At 34.6% G+C, this 17,523-nt stretch overlaps 2 protein-coding genes across 2 annotated transcripts; one reads left to right on the top strand and one right to left on the bottom strand.

Moving 5' to 3' along the window:
* The first annotated feature begins 1,350 nt into the window (after nucleotides 1-1,350).
* Nucleotides 1,351-6,470, top strand: LOC137831693 (uncharacterized). The gene is made up of 5 exons (XM_068639475.1): nucleotides 1,351-2,069; nucleotides 2,378-2,495; nucleotides 2,894-3,246; nucleotides 3,574-3,672; nucleotides 4,502-6,470. The coding sequence occupies exons 1-5, from the start codon at nucleotides 1,510-1,512 to the stop codon at nucleotides 6,000-6,002; spliced, it is 2,631 nt and encodes an 876-aa protein (XP_068495576.1). The 5' UTR covers nucleotides 1,351-1,509; the 3' UTR covers nucleotides 6,003-6,470.
* An 855-nt stretch (nucleotides 6,471-7,325) lies between these two features.
* Nucleotides 7,326-16,624, bottom strand: LOC137831694 (sucrose nonfermenting 4-like protein). Its single transcript, XM_068639476.1, has 15 exons — nucleotides 16,520-16,624; nucleotides 16,292-16,373; nucleotides 15,898-16,208; nucleotides 15,679-15,766; nucleotides 13,792-13,959; nucleotides 12,145-12,252; nucleotides 11,981-12,040; nucleotides 11,762-11,851; nucleotides 11,168-11,302; nucleotides 9,341-9,485; nucleotides 9,084-9,257; nucleotides 8,226-8,289; nucleotides 8,065-8,134; nucleotides 7,871-7,988; nucleotides 7,326-7,784 (listed from the first exon to the last, which is right to left on the bottom strand). The coding sequence occupies exons 3-15, from the start codon at nucleotides 16,020-16,022 to the stop codon at nucleotides 7,693-7,695; spliced, it is 1,437 nt and encodes a 478-aa protein (XP_068495577.1). The 5' UTR covers nucleotides 16,023-16,208; nucleotides 16,292-16,373; nucleotides 16,520-16,624; the 3' UTR covers nucleotides 7,326-7,692.
* Nucleotides 16,625-17,523: the final 899 nt, after the last annotated feature.

Below are 17,523 nucleotides of genomic sequence, written 5' to 3'. Positions count from 1 at the left end.
CTTCCTGCACACAATCCTAGATTGCGAGTGTTTTTAATATTTTCCCTTAAAAATAACATTTTGGCTGAAAAATTAGTTCCGAAATATATTGAATTGAAATGTTTCGGTAACCTTTTTTTAAAAAGATCAGTCTGAAAACAAAAAAAAAGATGTTTTTTAGATTATTTTTTAGGAATATTTTAGCTAAATTTTATTTAGTTTAAAGCTTAGACAACTGTATCATGAGAACGCATGCTTTCTACAATTTTTTTAATGATATTAATTAATTCTATAAAATCATAGTATGTGAAATTGGACTATTATATCTGTTTTGCTTAAAACTTAATTAAAATGTTTAAGGAGTGATATTTTTTACAATATCATTTACTGATGGAGTGATGTGCATGATAAAATTATTAGTGTTAAAATCTGAATGTGAATGTGAGTACGTTAATAGTGTTAAAATGAAATTATCACTAAAAAGAAAATGCTGGAAAAGCTTAAAGGTGTTTTTTCCCTTCTACTTCCTTGTTTATAATCAATTAATATTAAAAAAAGCTTTATTTCACACCGTATATAAAATAATTCAATTGAGTTATTGTATAATTTAGTTTCTTAATTCTTTTTGTTTATATTTAGTTCTCATAATTTCTTGGTTGTTGAAATTAAAATTGAAACCACCGTTCTAGATTTGATTTAAAAATTTTACAACAAAATTAATAAATGTGTTATTTATTTATGCAACAAAAGGATCCTAAAATATTTAAATAGAAGTAAAAAAAACATAAATGGGTAAAATTTCAGCTTTATTTGTTTAACTTTTAAGTGTTCATTTTATTCTTGTTACTTGAGTTTGAGATAAAACAGTTAAGTTTTACAATTAAGAAATTAAAAAATTATTATAAGTAAATTCTAACGAAATTGACTATATTAATATTTTAAATTATCCAAAATACATTCAATTATCATATAAATAAATAATCAAATATGTTATCTACAAAATTAAAGTAAAATATAGCAACAAAAAAAACTTGCAAGAAAGCATGAGTTTAAGAAAAAAAACTAAAAGAACAATTAAGTGGTATAGAAAAAGTAAAACCATCTGAATATAATTAATGTTCTTCATTAAAGATGTTAATCTCCAATTGTGGTAAAACCAATATTTTGAGGTAATGAAAATTAAAATTATAAAAATGTTTTTCACATTTATAGAAGCTGAATACCAACTATTTTTCTTCAGTCTAGGCATAAAATGGTTTTCAGGAATAATTTTTTTTATAAGAACAATGAACTGAAATATTATTTCCAGGTAAATAAAAAAAGGTAATTAACATTAGTTAATATTTAATATCCTGAGTTTTTAATAAAACAGGGGAAATGTAATTGAAGAAATAAAAAGAGAAAACAAAGATGGAGTTATATGGTAGAAAGTAGTAGGGTTTAAGGTTTGTGGAAGAGTGTTGATGGAGGTTTTAGGTTTGCAGTCGATACTCTCATAATACCAAACACAGCACTGTTGTGATATCTGTAATGGCTTCTGGTTATGGTGCGTTATCTCTTCTACTAACCAGACGCCTCAATCTATACCCTAAACCCTTTTTTTCTCACTCTCACCTTTTCACCAAACCTTTCTCCTCAACTCCACCAGACCCTAACCCTAATCCCAAACCTTCTTCCCTCTCCGCCCGTCTCAGCTTCGTCTTCGATCAGATCGATGCCATCGAAAAAGAGCGTTCTCAAAAGCACGAAACGCTTCAGCGCATTCGAGCCTGGCGCCAATCCAAGGATGAACCCCCTCAAAACGACATCCAACCGGAGCCAGCACTCTCCCTCGCAGATGAAACCCCCCCGGAGCCGCCGCCCAAGAAGGCGGTGGAGCTGGAGCACCCGTGGCCCGAGTGGATCCAGTTGATGGAAATGCTCGTGCACCAGAATTACTTCGACCATAAAAGGAGGGACGAGGATAAAATGGTCCAGGACTCAGGGTTCAATCCGCCTGAGGTTGCTGAAGGATTTGATTTCACCAAGGATTTCAAGAGCGTTCACATGGCGTGTCTCAATCACGGAAGAGACCGTTTTGATATATTGAGGTTTGTGCAGCCAAGTTTGTTGATTCGTTTTAGTGATTGAATGGATTAGGTTATGCAACATAGTGACAGTAGTGAATAAATGTTTTACATTGTTAACCAATAAAAAATTAGAAATGACTTTTAAGATAGTTATTGTAAAAGCCAACGATGATATTGCTATTCAAGGCAATTTCTGATTGATTGACATTTTAAAAACGCATTATGAAATCAGTGATATTGTAGCTGTTAGGGCTTTGTTTTGTTGCGGAATATGTCTATGGGAAGATTCTATGCGCTACAATGATGAAAATTTAGATGATTGATTTCAGGTCCTTGTCGAGGAAGGATATTCAAGTTTTGGTTGGTTATGGATGCCCCTCTATGGACAGAAAGGTGGTTTTCTCTGCAAAACTTTTAAGAAAGCATGTTCACCTTGACGAAGGAGATGTAAGTGTTGCACGATTTGTTTGGTGCCAAACATAACTGTTCATTTTTTTAATGGTTGTGTGAATTGTGAATGTGGAAAGTTTCTTTGTTTGAGTTATTATTCCATCTTCATGTGTAAGTGAAGGGAAGTTATGATCTAGGCCATTCAACGGACACTGCATATTTATATTAGTATCTGTGTGTGCCTGTATTTGTGGTTGGCTGGCAGCAAAGGAACTCTTTTTTTCTGTTAGCATTCTTTTTATCCCTCTCCTACTCATGCATAGATGTCACTTTTTTCTTTGTTAGATCCCCTTTACCATCTCTCTTAGTTGGTCTCATTGTTTAATCCCCAACACATTACTCAATATTTAAATACGTGTTATTTATAATTTTGATGAGAAATTCATTGATATCAGGTCTGTAGTTCCTGCAGCTTGAGAAACAATTGTGAAAGGGCATATCTGCTAACAAACAAAGAGGATGAGGCACGGACTCTTGATGTCATGCGGCTCCTGCTCACTTTTGGTTTTGATCCTGTTGATGGTTCAGTCATCAATAAGTCACTTCTTAAGCAGAAGTCTGTGAAAACAGTGGTTCGTAAATTGCTTCACGAGGTTGTCAAGCTGAGTTCAGTTCCCATTGATCCAAATCTCCCCCCTCCTGTGATTAAAAAAGCACCACCAAAAGTGAAACAACCACCTCCTCCTCCAAAGAGACGAATAGGACGGGATGATGTTGAGATGAAAAAAGGGGACTGGCTCTGTCCTAAGTATGTTCCTTAATCTCTCTGATTTATTTGCTATAACAATAACAGTTTTACCAACTGACCAGTGACCACTGTCAGTTTCAAGTGAAAATTTCATTGTTTTAACAAATTTGTTATGCTTGGTACACTCCTTCTGAACAGAGTGCCTTTATTTTTGGGCATACCCCTGATGGCTGTCGCTAGTCGATTTTTCTTTTTATTTTCCTTCCTCCTTCTAGTAATTGAATATATAGGATTAGGCTGGGAAATAAATTGTGATAAGTCTTGGATGATATCACCAAACTTGATTTTTCCTGATATTGAATTAACATATTACTGAACACTTTTTAGGTGTGAATTCATGAATTTTGCAAAGAATACTGCTTGCTTACAGTGTGATGCCAAGCGTCCCAAGAGACAATTGCTGCCAGGAGAATGGGAGTGTCCTGAGTAAGTTTTGTCCTTCAATTTTAACATTAACCTTCACTGTTTCTGCTCTTCTGCCCCCTGTCTCTTTCTCCCTTTCTCATGTGCGTGCTCATGAATAGCTGCAATTTTAATTAGGGATGAATAAAAAAATCGTTACATATTTTGCAGGTAAAATTCGCTATGGATACCTGGGTACCCATAATGCATTCTAGTATTTTATTTGTTCGTTTGTTAACGGCATGAGTATGGGTATCATGGTATCCAACCTAGGGATACTCACTACACATTGTTGGAGACTTTTTTATGTATATTTTTTTAAGAATCAAGGGACCAAAACAAAGTTATAGGTGAAAAAAGGTTAACAATTGAAGAATTGTTTAAAATTTGATTTTATGGATTTATGTTTTTATTTATTTATACTTTTGGAATTAAATTTATTTAAAGACATTAATTTTGAGTTTATACTTTGTAGTATAACTATCTTGAATTTGTTTTTTTGGAAAGACTAATTTTTGTTTTTATTAATATTTCATTATACAAATTTATTTGGTTTATACTTTAAAGTGTAATTTTTATGAGTTTGTATTTTGAAGAATTATTTTTAAATAATCTTATTTAAAATTAAAAAAAAATCCACAGAAATCTATAAAAAACTAATGGGTAGATATTAGGACGTTGACAGGGTCATCCCAAATGATAGTGATCGTATCTATAGCTTAGGACAGTGTGAAGTGTTGTGATATGATTAATACTAATAGCATGCAGACTTATGTTTGCTGATGTGAGCCCTGTTGCTGATGTTTGCTGAAATGTTTTTTTGCTTGACTTGTGTTTATTTCTCTTCTGGCAGGTGCAACTTCTTGAATTACAGGAGAAACATGGTATGCTTTCATTGTGAATGTAAGCGCCCACCTGATGAATTTCTGGAGAATAAAATGCAAGATAGAATACAGGGATCCAAACCTATGTTAGATAAGATGGGCAGCCGACAAGAGGTTTCCAATGCCTGGAATTTTGACTTTGATGACAATGAATCAGATGGTGCAGATGTAGCTGCTTTTGAGTATGCGGATACTCATGCCATAAATGAAAAATTCTCTTCAGATAATAATGCTCAACATGGAAATCATAGGGGGTGGGAAGATAATCTTGAGAAGAACAACAGAGTACGAGGATCCCCTGATGAAGAATATGCTAATAGTGATTTTCATAAACCTGGAATAGGGTTTGATGATTTTGAGGATGAGGATGAGGATGATGTTGATAGTTATGAGCTAGAAACTACTCATAATAGTGGTAGTAGAATGGAAACATACAAAAGTAATTTCTCGGAAGATGAAAACTTGCCAGAATTAAAAGATATTGAAGGCAGTGATGATAAAAGGTACGCAAGTAACAGAACAACTTCTCAAAGAAATGTACAATCCCGGTCAATTCGCAAGAATACATCATTCTCTGAATCTGAGGATGATGAACTTGATTTTGTTACAAAAGAACAACGGTCCACTCTTTCCAATTTCAAACCTGGTAATGTTTCTGCTGCTGGCAGAAGAAGAAATGGCAGAGGTCCATCTAAGAAATTAAGCTTTGGTTCTGAATCTGAGGGTGACGATGGTGCTGGCTTATACTCTGATGAGGATGATGACATACATGAGGCATATTCATTCAGAAAAAATAAAGGGGACAAATTTAATCCATCCAGACAGAATAATGGGAATAGGCACAATTCTGGGAGAAGAAACTTCACCAAAAACCAGAATTCGGGATTTATGGGTGGTGGCCGAGAAAATATGTTCAGTGATGATGATTTTGATGGATCGTCCCAGCAGTCTTACAGAAATGGTAGGGATTCTAAAGGAAATGGCCGTAATAGAAGGAGTTTTGAAGATTTTGATGGCCCGTCCCGTCGATCATTTGGTGATGGAAGAGGGTCCAGAGGAAACAGCCGATCATTTGGTGATGGAAGAGGGTCCAGAGGAAACAGCCGATCATTTGGTGATGGCAGAGGGTCCAGAGGAAACAGCCGATCATTTGGTGATGGCAGAGGTTCCAGAGGAAACAGCCGATCATTTGGTGATGACAGAGGGTCCAGAGGTAACCGATCATTTGGTGATGACAGAGGGTCCAGAGGAAACAGCCGATCATTTGGTGATGGCAGAGGGTCCAGAGGAAACAGCCGTGGTGGATCATCCCGTCAGTCTTTTGGGAATGATAGAGGGTCTCGAGGAAATGACCGTAGTTGGCAAAGATTTGAAGACAGGGAACATGGCACGGGACAGTTAAATAAATATAGAATGGACGAGAAGGATTCTGGGGAATTTAAAAACAGTAGGCGTGTAATTGAAAGATAGCACACCACAGCTCCATGAATACTGCTAATTGCCAAGCAAATGTGATACAATACAAGCCTTAATAATCAGCCAGTGTTCATGAGATCAGTTCAAATAATGCACAAACTTTCTCCAATTTACAGTACCTGCTCATTGAAAAATAACAGGTCTTGACTTGGTTACGACTATTCAGTTGGGTGGTCAAGTTTGGCTTCATCAAGTTAACTTGCCATATCAGCAGTTTGTGCACTGTTATATTTGTCCCATCGATTGCAGTGTCTTCGCATAATTGTGTGGAATTCTTAAGGCACTCAGCGGCTATTTCTGTTTCGTTGAACTGAACTTGCGACCAGCACATCTGTTCCTTCTCAATTTGCACATTGGAAAGGAAGAAATCTCTGCAACTCAACTGTAATGGGTTTCTAACACTACCCTTAATTGGTGGCATTTTTGGTACTGCAGCTTAATATCATCATTTTCAGCCTGCTAGGGGTGGATTTGTTTTTCACAACATCTAGATTTCATAGGTTACACACCATCACCAAACAAGAAAATGAAAAAGAAACTTAAGGGGCCACAAATTTTGAATAAGCGGAGGTCTTAGTTTGTTTCATGAAATACCAATTTTAATATTTAAGCTGAGTGAGTCTTTCGTGACAAGTCATTGATGTCGATGTTTCTGTAAGTAATGTATTAGACTGAAATCTGATGGGTAAATAAATAACCCGACAAGTATCAATAACTCGAAATTTTCTTTATTTATAAGCTAAGAGTAGAAGAGAAAAAAAATACTAGAAAGCCAAGAGTAACTTAATGTTTTAATAATAATTTTTTTCTTTAATCACAAGGAATTTTACATTCGGGGTTACCTTTTACAAGAAAAAACGTTTGAAAATTTTGGACAGGGATCTTGTGCCCTCGACTAACAAGGTGGTAAACATAACCAACATCGGAACGTGGCATTTGCCAGACAAGCAAGGATATCTGGTTTGTCAAGTACAGACTATACAATAATTGGGCATCATATTGCTTCATCATCAACCCGTGCACCATTTGGAGGTTTGAGTCAGTGAAGTTTACTTCTTTTGCTGTGGATAATATTAGAGTGAAAGAAAATATTTCATCTCCCTTGCATAACCCACTACCCTCTTGTCCTTTTATAGTGGTGAGTTTGAGATAAAAAGAAATTAAATTTGCTATAATACCTCTTTTTACATCTGTATTTATTATTTCGAAACAAAATACAAGTTAATTAGTATTTGAAGTTAAAATAAAAATATAAAAAATGCAATGTATTAAGCATGTAAAAATGGAGTAAAAGAAAGTGAATTAGAAACGCTGAAATGGTATGGAAAAAAAAGACCCTTAAATTACAACGATACAACCAACTCCAACCAAGAGCATGGCATGGTGCTGCATACGGCTATATAGTTCATCTTTTCCTAGTCTCTCTGTTTTTATTTTCTTTTCACAGTTTCTCCTTCATTTCTATTAGCACTGGACACATGTATTGCAGATGTGCCGGCACACAGGAGAAACGATTTAGTTGAGATTTTTTAAAAAGAGAAAAGCGATCCTCAATTTACAGAATTTTCTCTCAGTTTCTTCTTCTATCCTAAAAAAGCATACGAGGACAACAGCACCAAGGAAGGCTGGGATAGCATCTCAGAAAAGCAGTGCAAATACAAAAAAGGAGTCCTTCACATCACAACTAACCTAACAAGAATCTGAACACATCACTTAAAGAAATAATTCCTTCCACGCGCTTGCTGCCAGCCTCCACAACCACAAGTCTCCTAACCCCTGTAAAGTGAAGCAAGTCAGTGAACCAAGAAACTACTGTCATTTTTTACCCTTTCCCTTATAATAATCAATAAAGAAAACAATACCAGGATTAGACAGCCGCTCCATCACTTTGTGCAACGAATCAGATCTCAAACACATGTGACATCTGTGACCGTTGAAAAGCCCATAAGGAGAACTTGCATCTTGCCCCAAAAGCAATGCCTACAACCATGAGTGCAAATATTTAGAGCCAGTTTTTGGTAACAAACAAATGTACTATCTATTACGCAGTAATCACCTGGTGAATACTAATTTCATCGAGAGATGTCCGAGCATATGCTTTATCTTTAGCCAATGCAGTAATATCACTGAGAGGAAAATAATAGGCACATTTCATATAGGCTGGAGGAAACCTTTCAATATACACATGGGACAAAAGGGGGAGAAAAGAAATACTACCTTCTTGAATAAATGTCAAGCAAAGAATCATTGTCATCCACAATAGGTATTGAGCTAACTTCAGCTACAAAGAGAAAGTAGATTTGCTAAAAACAATGTAAATGGGGTAATTATGTGTTATACTTTAATATGATTATGTAATTGGGTAAGGTAACAACTAAATAGTGTAACAATAAACCCTGTGTTCATTGCTTTCAATACATATAAAATTTCTGCTGTATGATAGACACAGATTCCAATACACATCTCTCTCTAATATTCACATAGAATACAGAAAACTAGGCAACAAATGCTATGCGATTACTCTCACTTTTGCAACTTTAGCAATAATATGGTAGGCTCCAATTGCAAGGTATGGAGTTGAGTCCCACATTCGAAGTATGGGATTCTAGTGTGGGGTTTGTAAGGCCTTGGAGTCTCCAACTACAACAGCTAGCCTTTTTCAAAATAGATCAATTCCCATGGCCTCAGTGAAAGCTATTTCCCAAATGTATCCCTCTAGCCAAAAACAAAAATAACAATCACAAATGTGTTATTGAAATGACACTTTATGTGGAGAACTCCTAATGAAACATGGTGAGTACCATTCCATATGGATGAGTAAAGTTTTTTCATATTTTCGGATTTGAGTCCCAACATATAATATTTGCCAAACAAATGAAAGGTGCCCTGTCGGTGCACAAACCTCCCCTTCAATTGTGGTCCATTTCTTAATTGATATAATTATTTTAATTATGAAAAAGTCTTTGAAAGAATACCCTAGGAGTGAATGAGGTTGGAAAATTTAGTGGAAAAAACCATTACTCAGCAACTAACCAGAACCAACACCTTGATAACTTCACACAGAAGAATGATCACCTTGAATAAACATTGACAGAGCAGCACCAAGAGAAGCACTTGGTCTCAGCATTGCTAGTGGCCGTCCATTTGATTCCCCAACTTTAGGCATCCATGCACCCAAATGTATTGAACCTACTTGAAGTTGAAGGATGGGCAAGGAACTCAAGGAGTGCTTAAAATGTCTGCATATACCTGATAATTTGACTCCATACATCAGTTCCAAGTCCAACTTCCATACCATTTATCTATCTATAGCCAATTGACCAGAAGTTTACCTTTCAGTATTCCTGATAGAGACGCAAGATGTAGCAGTTGAGGAAATGAACCATCCTCTGAAGCAGAATGGATGATAGGAATGGTTGACACCTTGTTTTGCAAAATCTTCAAAGCCACATCTTTTAGACATTCATGGGGTCCGGCCTAGCAAAAATATCCAATCATAAAGACTCAAGCTCACCTCCTGCCCTCTTATACATGGAGGGGAAATCTAGAAACATAATCAGAATGAAGTGCTAATGCATTTTCTTCAACATAAAATGTTAAATCACCATCCCGTATATCAAAATAAACCTAAAGATTTATATTAAACAAAAATGATAAATAGTATAGAACAAAAGAAGAAACAGATAACTGAGAGAAGCAATGAACACTATTAACAAATTCATCCCACTAGATGAAGTTGACTATATGGATTACACAAAACCATTGGACTTGGTTAAAAGACCAAATCATTAGGGATATATTCAACATGAGATCACTCTTAACAATTTTCTCCATTGTCCTTCCAGGTCTCGCTCTTCCCCCCATTTTCACAAGGGTAAAACACCATGCAATCAACTTTCCTCACCAGGGCTTCCAGTCTTAACTTGAAAGGGAGAAAAGCTCACTACAGTATAGTCACCTTTTAGCTTCAGCAAAAAGTTCATCCAAAAACTAAACTGGCAGAAAACATCTATTAGTCTAGACAGACTATAAGACCAATGAAAGTCCATAGGTATCAGGACATAATAATATTAAGAAAAAGTCTTAATCTGTCAATGTTTTCACATTCACCTCAGTTTTAGGGTAGCCAATAGCCATCCAAACCTTAATGTAGTCCCACCCTTGACTTCTACTGAAACCTCAGATTCTAAAAAGATTGCATTTCTACTTACGCTTCCTACAGCTAGCTATAAAAAAAAGCATTGCAGCATCCACCACAACACAAGAAATGGATCTAGAAGTACTTGATGGTATTCCATAATAAAAAAGGGGAAATTTCAGTCTAATCATCCTGCTCATAGCCTGATAGTGGACCAGAGTGGGACATAGCCCAAACTGTCAAACCCAGCAAAGAAACTCAAGCTAGGCCCAAAAGAAAGATCACTAAGCCCACATGGATGGAAAATTTCGTTAATTAGTGCCCATATGTAATTGAATACCATTTCCATCTGCAATTATGCATGTTATAGGTGTAGGCTGTAGATTTTCAGATCACTGAGCATTAGTCTTAATAAGGACTGCCCAACTTGTAATAATACATCAATGGTACTTTTCTTTCTCTGTTTATATTTAACCTAGTATAGCCCTAATTAATTACTAAGCACAGTATCCTTCTATCATAACCACAACAGCATCCACCACATATACTACAAAACAAATGTCTTATCTCCCTCTCACTTCCTACATATATCTATTACATACAGATTACAAGCATGACAAGACAAACTTTCAGTTCTAAACTCTAGTATGATTTCTCAAATAAGATCTTGTCTCACTTGTTTTTGAGTATACACACAATCTCAGTTTGGTTCAGTACACAATGTTTGGCTTGAAAGCCCAAGCTATGAACTAAATTGTACGTTTTTTCTTAAAACCAAACCAAATGAAACTCATGCATTAAGAAGAATGTAAATTGAACCAGTGGTATATACCTATATCTAAATGTCTTACAAGATATTCATATTGTCTAGGACTTAAAACTCATCAATTATGTTGCAAATGCATTCCTGAATATGTCTGCTTACAACCCTGAATAAAAAGTTGACAATCTTACACAGTTTGAAATTGGAAGAATAACTTAGAAAACACAGAATTTATCACAACTGCTCATGAGCACTTACATGAACAAATCGCCAGGGATGTGATCCCCCATTACTATCAAGTGTTCTGCGTAGTTGTAATTTTCCCTCTTTCCAGGCTGCTATAGTATGAGTCTCAAGTTGTTCTTGGGTCAAATTTGAACCATGATTTCCCAGCTGAAATTACATTTGCAATAACTACTTAATTAGAAGAACTATACCTCATGAATTCCATTATAACATCATATATTAGATGCTGAGAAGGTAACAACTAACGATCAAGATGACAACACAAGGGTTCTTAAACCACACATATCTTACTTTGGAAGGAATAGAAGATATTTTCCTAAAGACAGACCACCAATGAGGTTCCAGAATGCAAATACTTTCAAGGTTTTTCAAAAAAATGCATCTTTAAATTATTTTATATAAGCCCAAATTATCTTGTAGAGTTAATAAATGATTTATTATTAGCCTAAAATGAAGGTATCAAGATTGTTTTAAAATTTTCATCATTTTTTTTACCAGTTGCTAAGTTTTTGCTTTAATCATTTGTATGTTTTGTAGGACACAGATCATGACGTTTACCAAAAACTGGCACAGGAGAGTTGCATAAATGTTTTATTCCTCACAAACCTCTTTCAGTATTAGAATGAAGTCCATTGCACTAAGAACTCCAACAAACCGGCTCCTGCAAAAATCCCATAGAGGAGCCATAGATACACCCTGAAAGCAAATTGCATTCAAATTCATACAAGGTAAACTCATTTGCACAAACATGGGAATGTGCCTCATTTAAGTTAAAAGGAAAAGAGGGGGCCACAGTAATAAATGGAATAAAGAGGCAGGGAAAACCTGTTCATAAAGAACATGGAATGCTTGCTTAACAGGTAAATTTATATCCAAGGCAATGATCTGCAATTATAATAAACCAATGAAAAAAAAAGTTAAAACAAAGTAAATTTCACGTTCTTATTGAAAAAGGAGGAGGGAATTGAGAAGGTAAAAAATATTCAAACCTTCCCTGACTCAGGAAGCAAATCATAGGCAGTATGTGCAGACAGGAATACAGATATTCGCTGGCGAGAGACCTCCAGATCAGGCATAGGCATCCTGGAATTAGCTTCCTGGTAAATTATGAGATCATGTCAAGTAGCCTTTTTCTATTGCATAAGTCTAAGGCTACAATAAATTAAGAACTAAGGTATGAAATCGGATCCTATTTGAAATGACATTCATATGAAGAAAAAATAAGATATCTAAAGGAAGAAAGAAAATTTAACCACAGAGCCATACATTATGAGTGTGTTTGTTTTAAGATTTACAACTTTATTCTTCGAAATGTAAAGTCAGGAATTCAATATTCCCATGTTTGTAATGAGCTTTCAGAAAATAAAGTAGCAGTACCTTGTTTTATTTTAATTTTATGCCCAAGGTGAGGAGTGGGAATTATATTCCCAAGGAAATACAATTAGTTAGTTCCTGGCTCAACTATAGCTTCCACTTGTTTTTCTTTTTCTTCTAATCATATGAATTTTTAAAAACATTCCTACAAATGTTAATGAAATCCAACAAAATGCATTTTGAATTTATCTAAGAACATTCCTGTTAATAATATTCCCAAGAATGTCACTCCTAGGAATGCAATATTATACCATAAAACGAGCACCACCCAATAAAAAGGGGAAACGGACAATTGGATAATCTCCTAGGCAAAGTAAAAACAAAGTAACCAATAGAACAAGACTCTCCATCTTTTTGTACTTCTAATGAAAAGACTGTATTAAATATATCATGGGGCTAACACCAAAGAGATGCTGGAAAAATGTCACCCATTTTAAGTTATTCCAAAGACACCTGAAGCTAATCCAAAGAAAGATCCAAATAATGGAGGGTGTCTGTGAGCCATTCTAATATACAGTATGATCAAATCCTTCCCGGAAGTAGGAAAATGGTAGGTCCACAAGCAAGTCAAATAATTCAACAAGAATCACATTTTCCTCTTGGTGACTTTATTTGGTATGATGAACAAGGAAAATAAAGTCATTTTAACACAACCAAAAACATCAATATTTCTTCCAAATAGCTGATAAATCTCACTCTACAGTAAACTCTGACTTCAGTAATTCATTAAACTGAGATTTTACAGTCATGTGAATAGGACTACAAATGCATGCAAGTTTTTTCATCACAAAACAAACGGATGTTAATAACATAGCACTAATGCAGAGGAGAATCAACTCCTACAAGCCAGTCCTGTGTCATTCTTGTTGTGTTGTATTGGAAAAAACCCAAATCCAACATCAGTTAGAGATAGTATCAAAATATCGTATGTAAGTGGAAACAAAAATCCTCATCTTGTAAGACACTTTTGTAGGATTAAATAAGACCTAAACCATTTTCAAAGATGGTATATAGTGGAGGCAATCCTATTGGGAAAAATCTAAGTCCCACACTTACTAGAGATAGCGTCAAAATTCAGTATATAGTGGAGGCAATTTTCACCCCTTATAAAGCCGGATTTTTATAGGGTTTAGTTAAGTCTAGACCACTTTGTAAGATATTGCAAAGAGAAGTCCATCCACACAGGTGAAGCTCCAGTCTCAATGAGAATACTACCCAAAAACAAAAATTTAATAACAGCAAGAGGAGGAAAGGAAACTTACCATATTGTCAATCTCCATTTGAGATCTACCAGGTGTTTCGTTACTTAAGATGGAAGGTAAGATATCTGGTTCTCTCATTAAATGAATAGTATTCACTACTCCACAGCTTCCACTTACAGATGGCTGCTGCTCATCGTGCCGCCACTCACCATCTACATTAAATTTGTACTGCACATGAGTGGAAACAAGATTTTCCCTGTCAGTATAAATCAGTTACTCTTTCCATATTGTGTTTACCGGTACTTTAATGTTTCCTAAAACATCAGAGATATTATATAAACTAGATGGATTATATTAAACATACAAACACTATAAGTGGTTGTGAAAGGAAAGAAAGTACCAATAGATAAATCAAATATTAAGTTAATATTTACATACATACAAGTTATGGAACATTTCAAAAAACATGAGATAAACAAATCTGGATGTGCCAAAAAAATGTGCCATGAGTTCTATTTTATTCAACATTTGTTCCATGATAAAGCAAAATACAAACCCGACCTGCCAAACTTCTTCAATCTAACTATCAAAAAATTTTAATATCTCCCACAATAAGAAAACTAATTCCCAAAAGAAGACGGAAAACAATCGTAATGACAACAAATTTTAGTTATACTGAAGAATTGGCAGCATTTACCAGAATATTGCATTGAATGTTTATGCATGAGTTTGAATAATGGTCAAATAACTCTTCCCCTTTTTTTCCCAAATTCCCCCCCACCTCCGTTCTAGTGGTAACCAATACATGGAAATTATAACCATTTGGTTTTTTGACAGAACATTTTCTGTTTTTACTTTTAATTTTAATTTCTAAAATGCCACATTGTTTTCACTTTATTTCTTATTTTTAAAATCTTGTATGAGAAACAATAAAAAAATTACTGTTTTGCTGTTTCCTATAAAAATGGGAAATGAAGTGAAAAACATGGGATTTTTGTGATTAAATGCGGAAAAAAAAGTTTTCACAAACCAAACAGCCGCATAAATTTTTTTTCTTAATATCATTATATAAATTATACGGGGGCAAAGAGAGTAGAAAATTCAATATAACAGAAATTGCTCCTTCAAATATACAAGTAAGGCTTCATTATGTAGTCAGTTGTCCTGATGTTAAATTAAGTGTAGAAAACATATACAGGCTTTCAATTTTACAAATAGGAAATAGCTGCAAGTCAAATTGAGATCATGTAAAATTGATAGGTTGCCAGCTCCAGCAATATGACATGCTTCAAAACTCATGTGTTATAGTTGTTGATAGAGGATAGTCTGATTGGCAATCTAAGATAATAAACTTAAAGAGTTAAATGGTTCTATTGAATACATTAGTCCGATCTACCATACAATTGATCATCCTTCTTCTGAGAAAACAAGCTTGCATGATTTCCTCCATAGTCAAAATGACACAAATTACCCAAAGATTTTATCATTTATCAAACCATCAATATTTACTGTCCACTCTTTACAACAACTCCAACCCAGCAAGATCTACTTCCCTGTCTCCCATGAAGGCCATACCAACTTTTACCCATCAATTACTGGTACAAACTCCTAATGAAAGTTTAAAATTATCATGAGGTTCCTTACCAATTTTCACAAAATCTAAATTTAAAAACAGAACCATGCAAGTTGAAGTTTTAAAGTGATTCATTTACAAGAACACTTCTCTTATTTGGTTTTTATTTTTTCAGGCAACATGAGCAAAAAAAAATTGTCAAGATCATCCCCTCATACTGATCTGTCAAGGAGAAGCAATTGCTTTTGAACCTAGTGGCCGTCAATCACATACATACATGCATGCATGCTTACAAGTAAACAATGTAAAGGTGTCAATCATACTAAAGATTATTTCCTCATGTTTGCCAACCAAATTCAAACAGACAAAACAACCTGATGAAGCCCCGGCAATAAGTTGCAAACAACTTGAAACACAGCAGGGCACCCCTCCATCGGAGACATAGCTATATGATCTGACCATCTGTCAATACAATACAAGTCAACATTAGTAAATCAATTCCCATTCCTAACATCACAAAATGAGAAACCACTAAACAATCCCATATTCACATCTATAACAACCAGTGGCTTTGTAATAAACAAGAGGTATACCTCGTGAAAGAGCCACTCAAAAACACCCTTCTTCCCCCATAAGGCCACACAAAGCGTTGAGGAATCAAAATGGATCCTGAAACTCCACTTCCCTCACATGTCCCATCCGGAACCGGAGCAAACATTTCCCCCAACCAATCCAATACCTAAAATTCAGAGCAACTCCCCCACCTTCGAACAACAAAGCACGAGCACGAATCTGAACAACCAACCACGGGAATCCTCGGAGCAGAGGACCCCCTCTCCTCAGAAATGGAACATGCAGTGCACCTTCCCAATCAACGCCGCACTCGTGATCGATAATTCACCGCCTGAAAAATGAACCAATCACAGTGACGCCAATTAAAAATATATATGTAATAAAAAACAGCATTGAGTTTGCAAAGGTGAGTACAATTTGGGTGTAATCCCTCAGGCAAATGCACGGAATCAGCAGAATATGATTTAGGTCAAAAGGAGAGAGAAACGATTTGTCTCTGTGATGCGAGGGAGCGAAGAGAGCGAGAAAGAAAAAACGAAAAATGAGAATGGAAGAGTGGGAAGCACTAATTAAATAAATAAATTCATAAATAAAAACAAAAATAATAAAAATGGCAGGCAGAGAATAAAGGAGAAGAGAAACATTATGCATGTGATTCAGATTTCATTTCAACAACATCTAATGAAACTCGCTTCATCAAATCACTGCAACTCTAAATATTTATTCCAAAACCTCTTCATTAATTTCACCAATTTTATTTTAAATACCAACTTATAGTGCATTCATACTATTATTTAATTATTGTAGATTATCATAAAAAAGAAACAAAGAAAGAACATTACACTAAAAAGTAATGTTCACTTAATTAGGTGAAAGAATATGGGAAAAGAATATCATTTTATTTATTATTAATAATTGTTTATTGTTTTTAACACATTTAATTATTTATGGTTTTTAGTATAAAAGAGCATTCGTAATTTATTATGATGTCAGTAATCATAATATTTTTTTTTAATATATTTGAAACATAGTTGATTGTACAAACATCATATGAATTATATTGTAGTCACATATTTTTAGCATCTTTTTCTTGAAATGTGGTAGGTGCATTTTTTTCATTAATTATGGATCAAACTAGATATGTGCAATTTTTTACAGCAATTATGACTTGTGACCAATATAGATAATAACTTACATGATCATTTATTTTATTTTATTTTTACATTGATGGGTGAATCATTTTTCTTTGTTGAATTTAATTTTTTAGTTAAAATTTATGTTTTTTTTTTAGTTAAAATTATTTGTTCTTGCAAAGTGGTAATGATAAAAATGATGACAAACTCAAAATAAATGATATCATGTAATTATTAATTTTTCAACATGAATCTCTGTGTTCTCTGTTATACTTGATGAGATTGTACGTATACGTTAAACACGTCAAGTAGTTTTCAATATTGTCCGTATATTACTGAAAGAAATAACATATCAAACAGAATTTGAATTCCATTCAAGTCTTCAAAGATTTTTGCATGTCATGAAGAGATGGCTAATACGTGTTCTACCCTCGTTCAAAAAGGTGTTCTATCCTCATTCACAAAGGTCCCATTTCGGATGTGAAGATGGGTTAATTTCATATAATTAATTCC

Source organism: Phaseolus vulgaris, chromosome 6, assembly GCF_000499845.2.
Source record: "Phaseolus vulgaris cultivar G19833 chromosome 6, P. vulgaris v2.0, whole genome shotgun sequence".
Taxonomy (NCBI): Eukaryota; Viridiplantae; Streptophyta; class Magnoliopsida; order Fabales; family Fabaceae; genus Phaseolus; species Phaseolus vulgaris.
The sequence above is the reverse complement of the archived record's forward strand: the minus strand, read 5'-3'. Positions and strand labels throughout refer to the sequence as shown.

What these genes read in the sequence shown, in the direction of transcription:
- LOC137831693 (XM_068639475.1), top strand. Translation starts at nt 1,510, where the DNA reads ATGGCTTCTGGTTATGGTGCGTTATCTCTTCTACTAACCAGACGCCTC. An exon ending in TTCACCTTGACGAAGGAGAT is followed by an intron (nt 2,496 to 2,893) that starts GTAAGTGTTGCA and finishes CATTGATATCAG; the next exon opens with GTCTGTAGTTCCTGCAGCTT. An exon ending in GGAGAATGGGAGTGTCCTGA is followed by an intron (nt 3,673 to 4,501) that starts GTAAGTTTTGTC and finishes CTCTTCTGGCAG; the next exon opens with GTGCAACTTCTTGAATTACA.
- LOC137831694 (XM_068639476.1), bottom strand. Translation starts at nt 16,022, where the DNA reads ATGTTTGCTCCGGTTCCGGATGGGACATGTGAGGGAAGTGGAGTTTCA. An exon ending in AAATGGAGATTGACAATATG is followed by an intron (nt 12,253 to 13,791) that starts GTAAGTTTCCTT and finishes ATAATTTACCAG; the next exon opens with GAAGCTAATTCCAGGATGCC. An exon ending in TGCTTCCTGAGTCAGGGAAG is followed by an intron (nt 12,041 to 12,144) that starts GTTTGAATATTT and finishes TTATAATTGCAG; the next exon opens with ATCATTGCCTTGGATATAAA.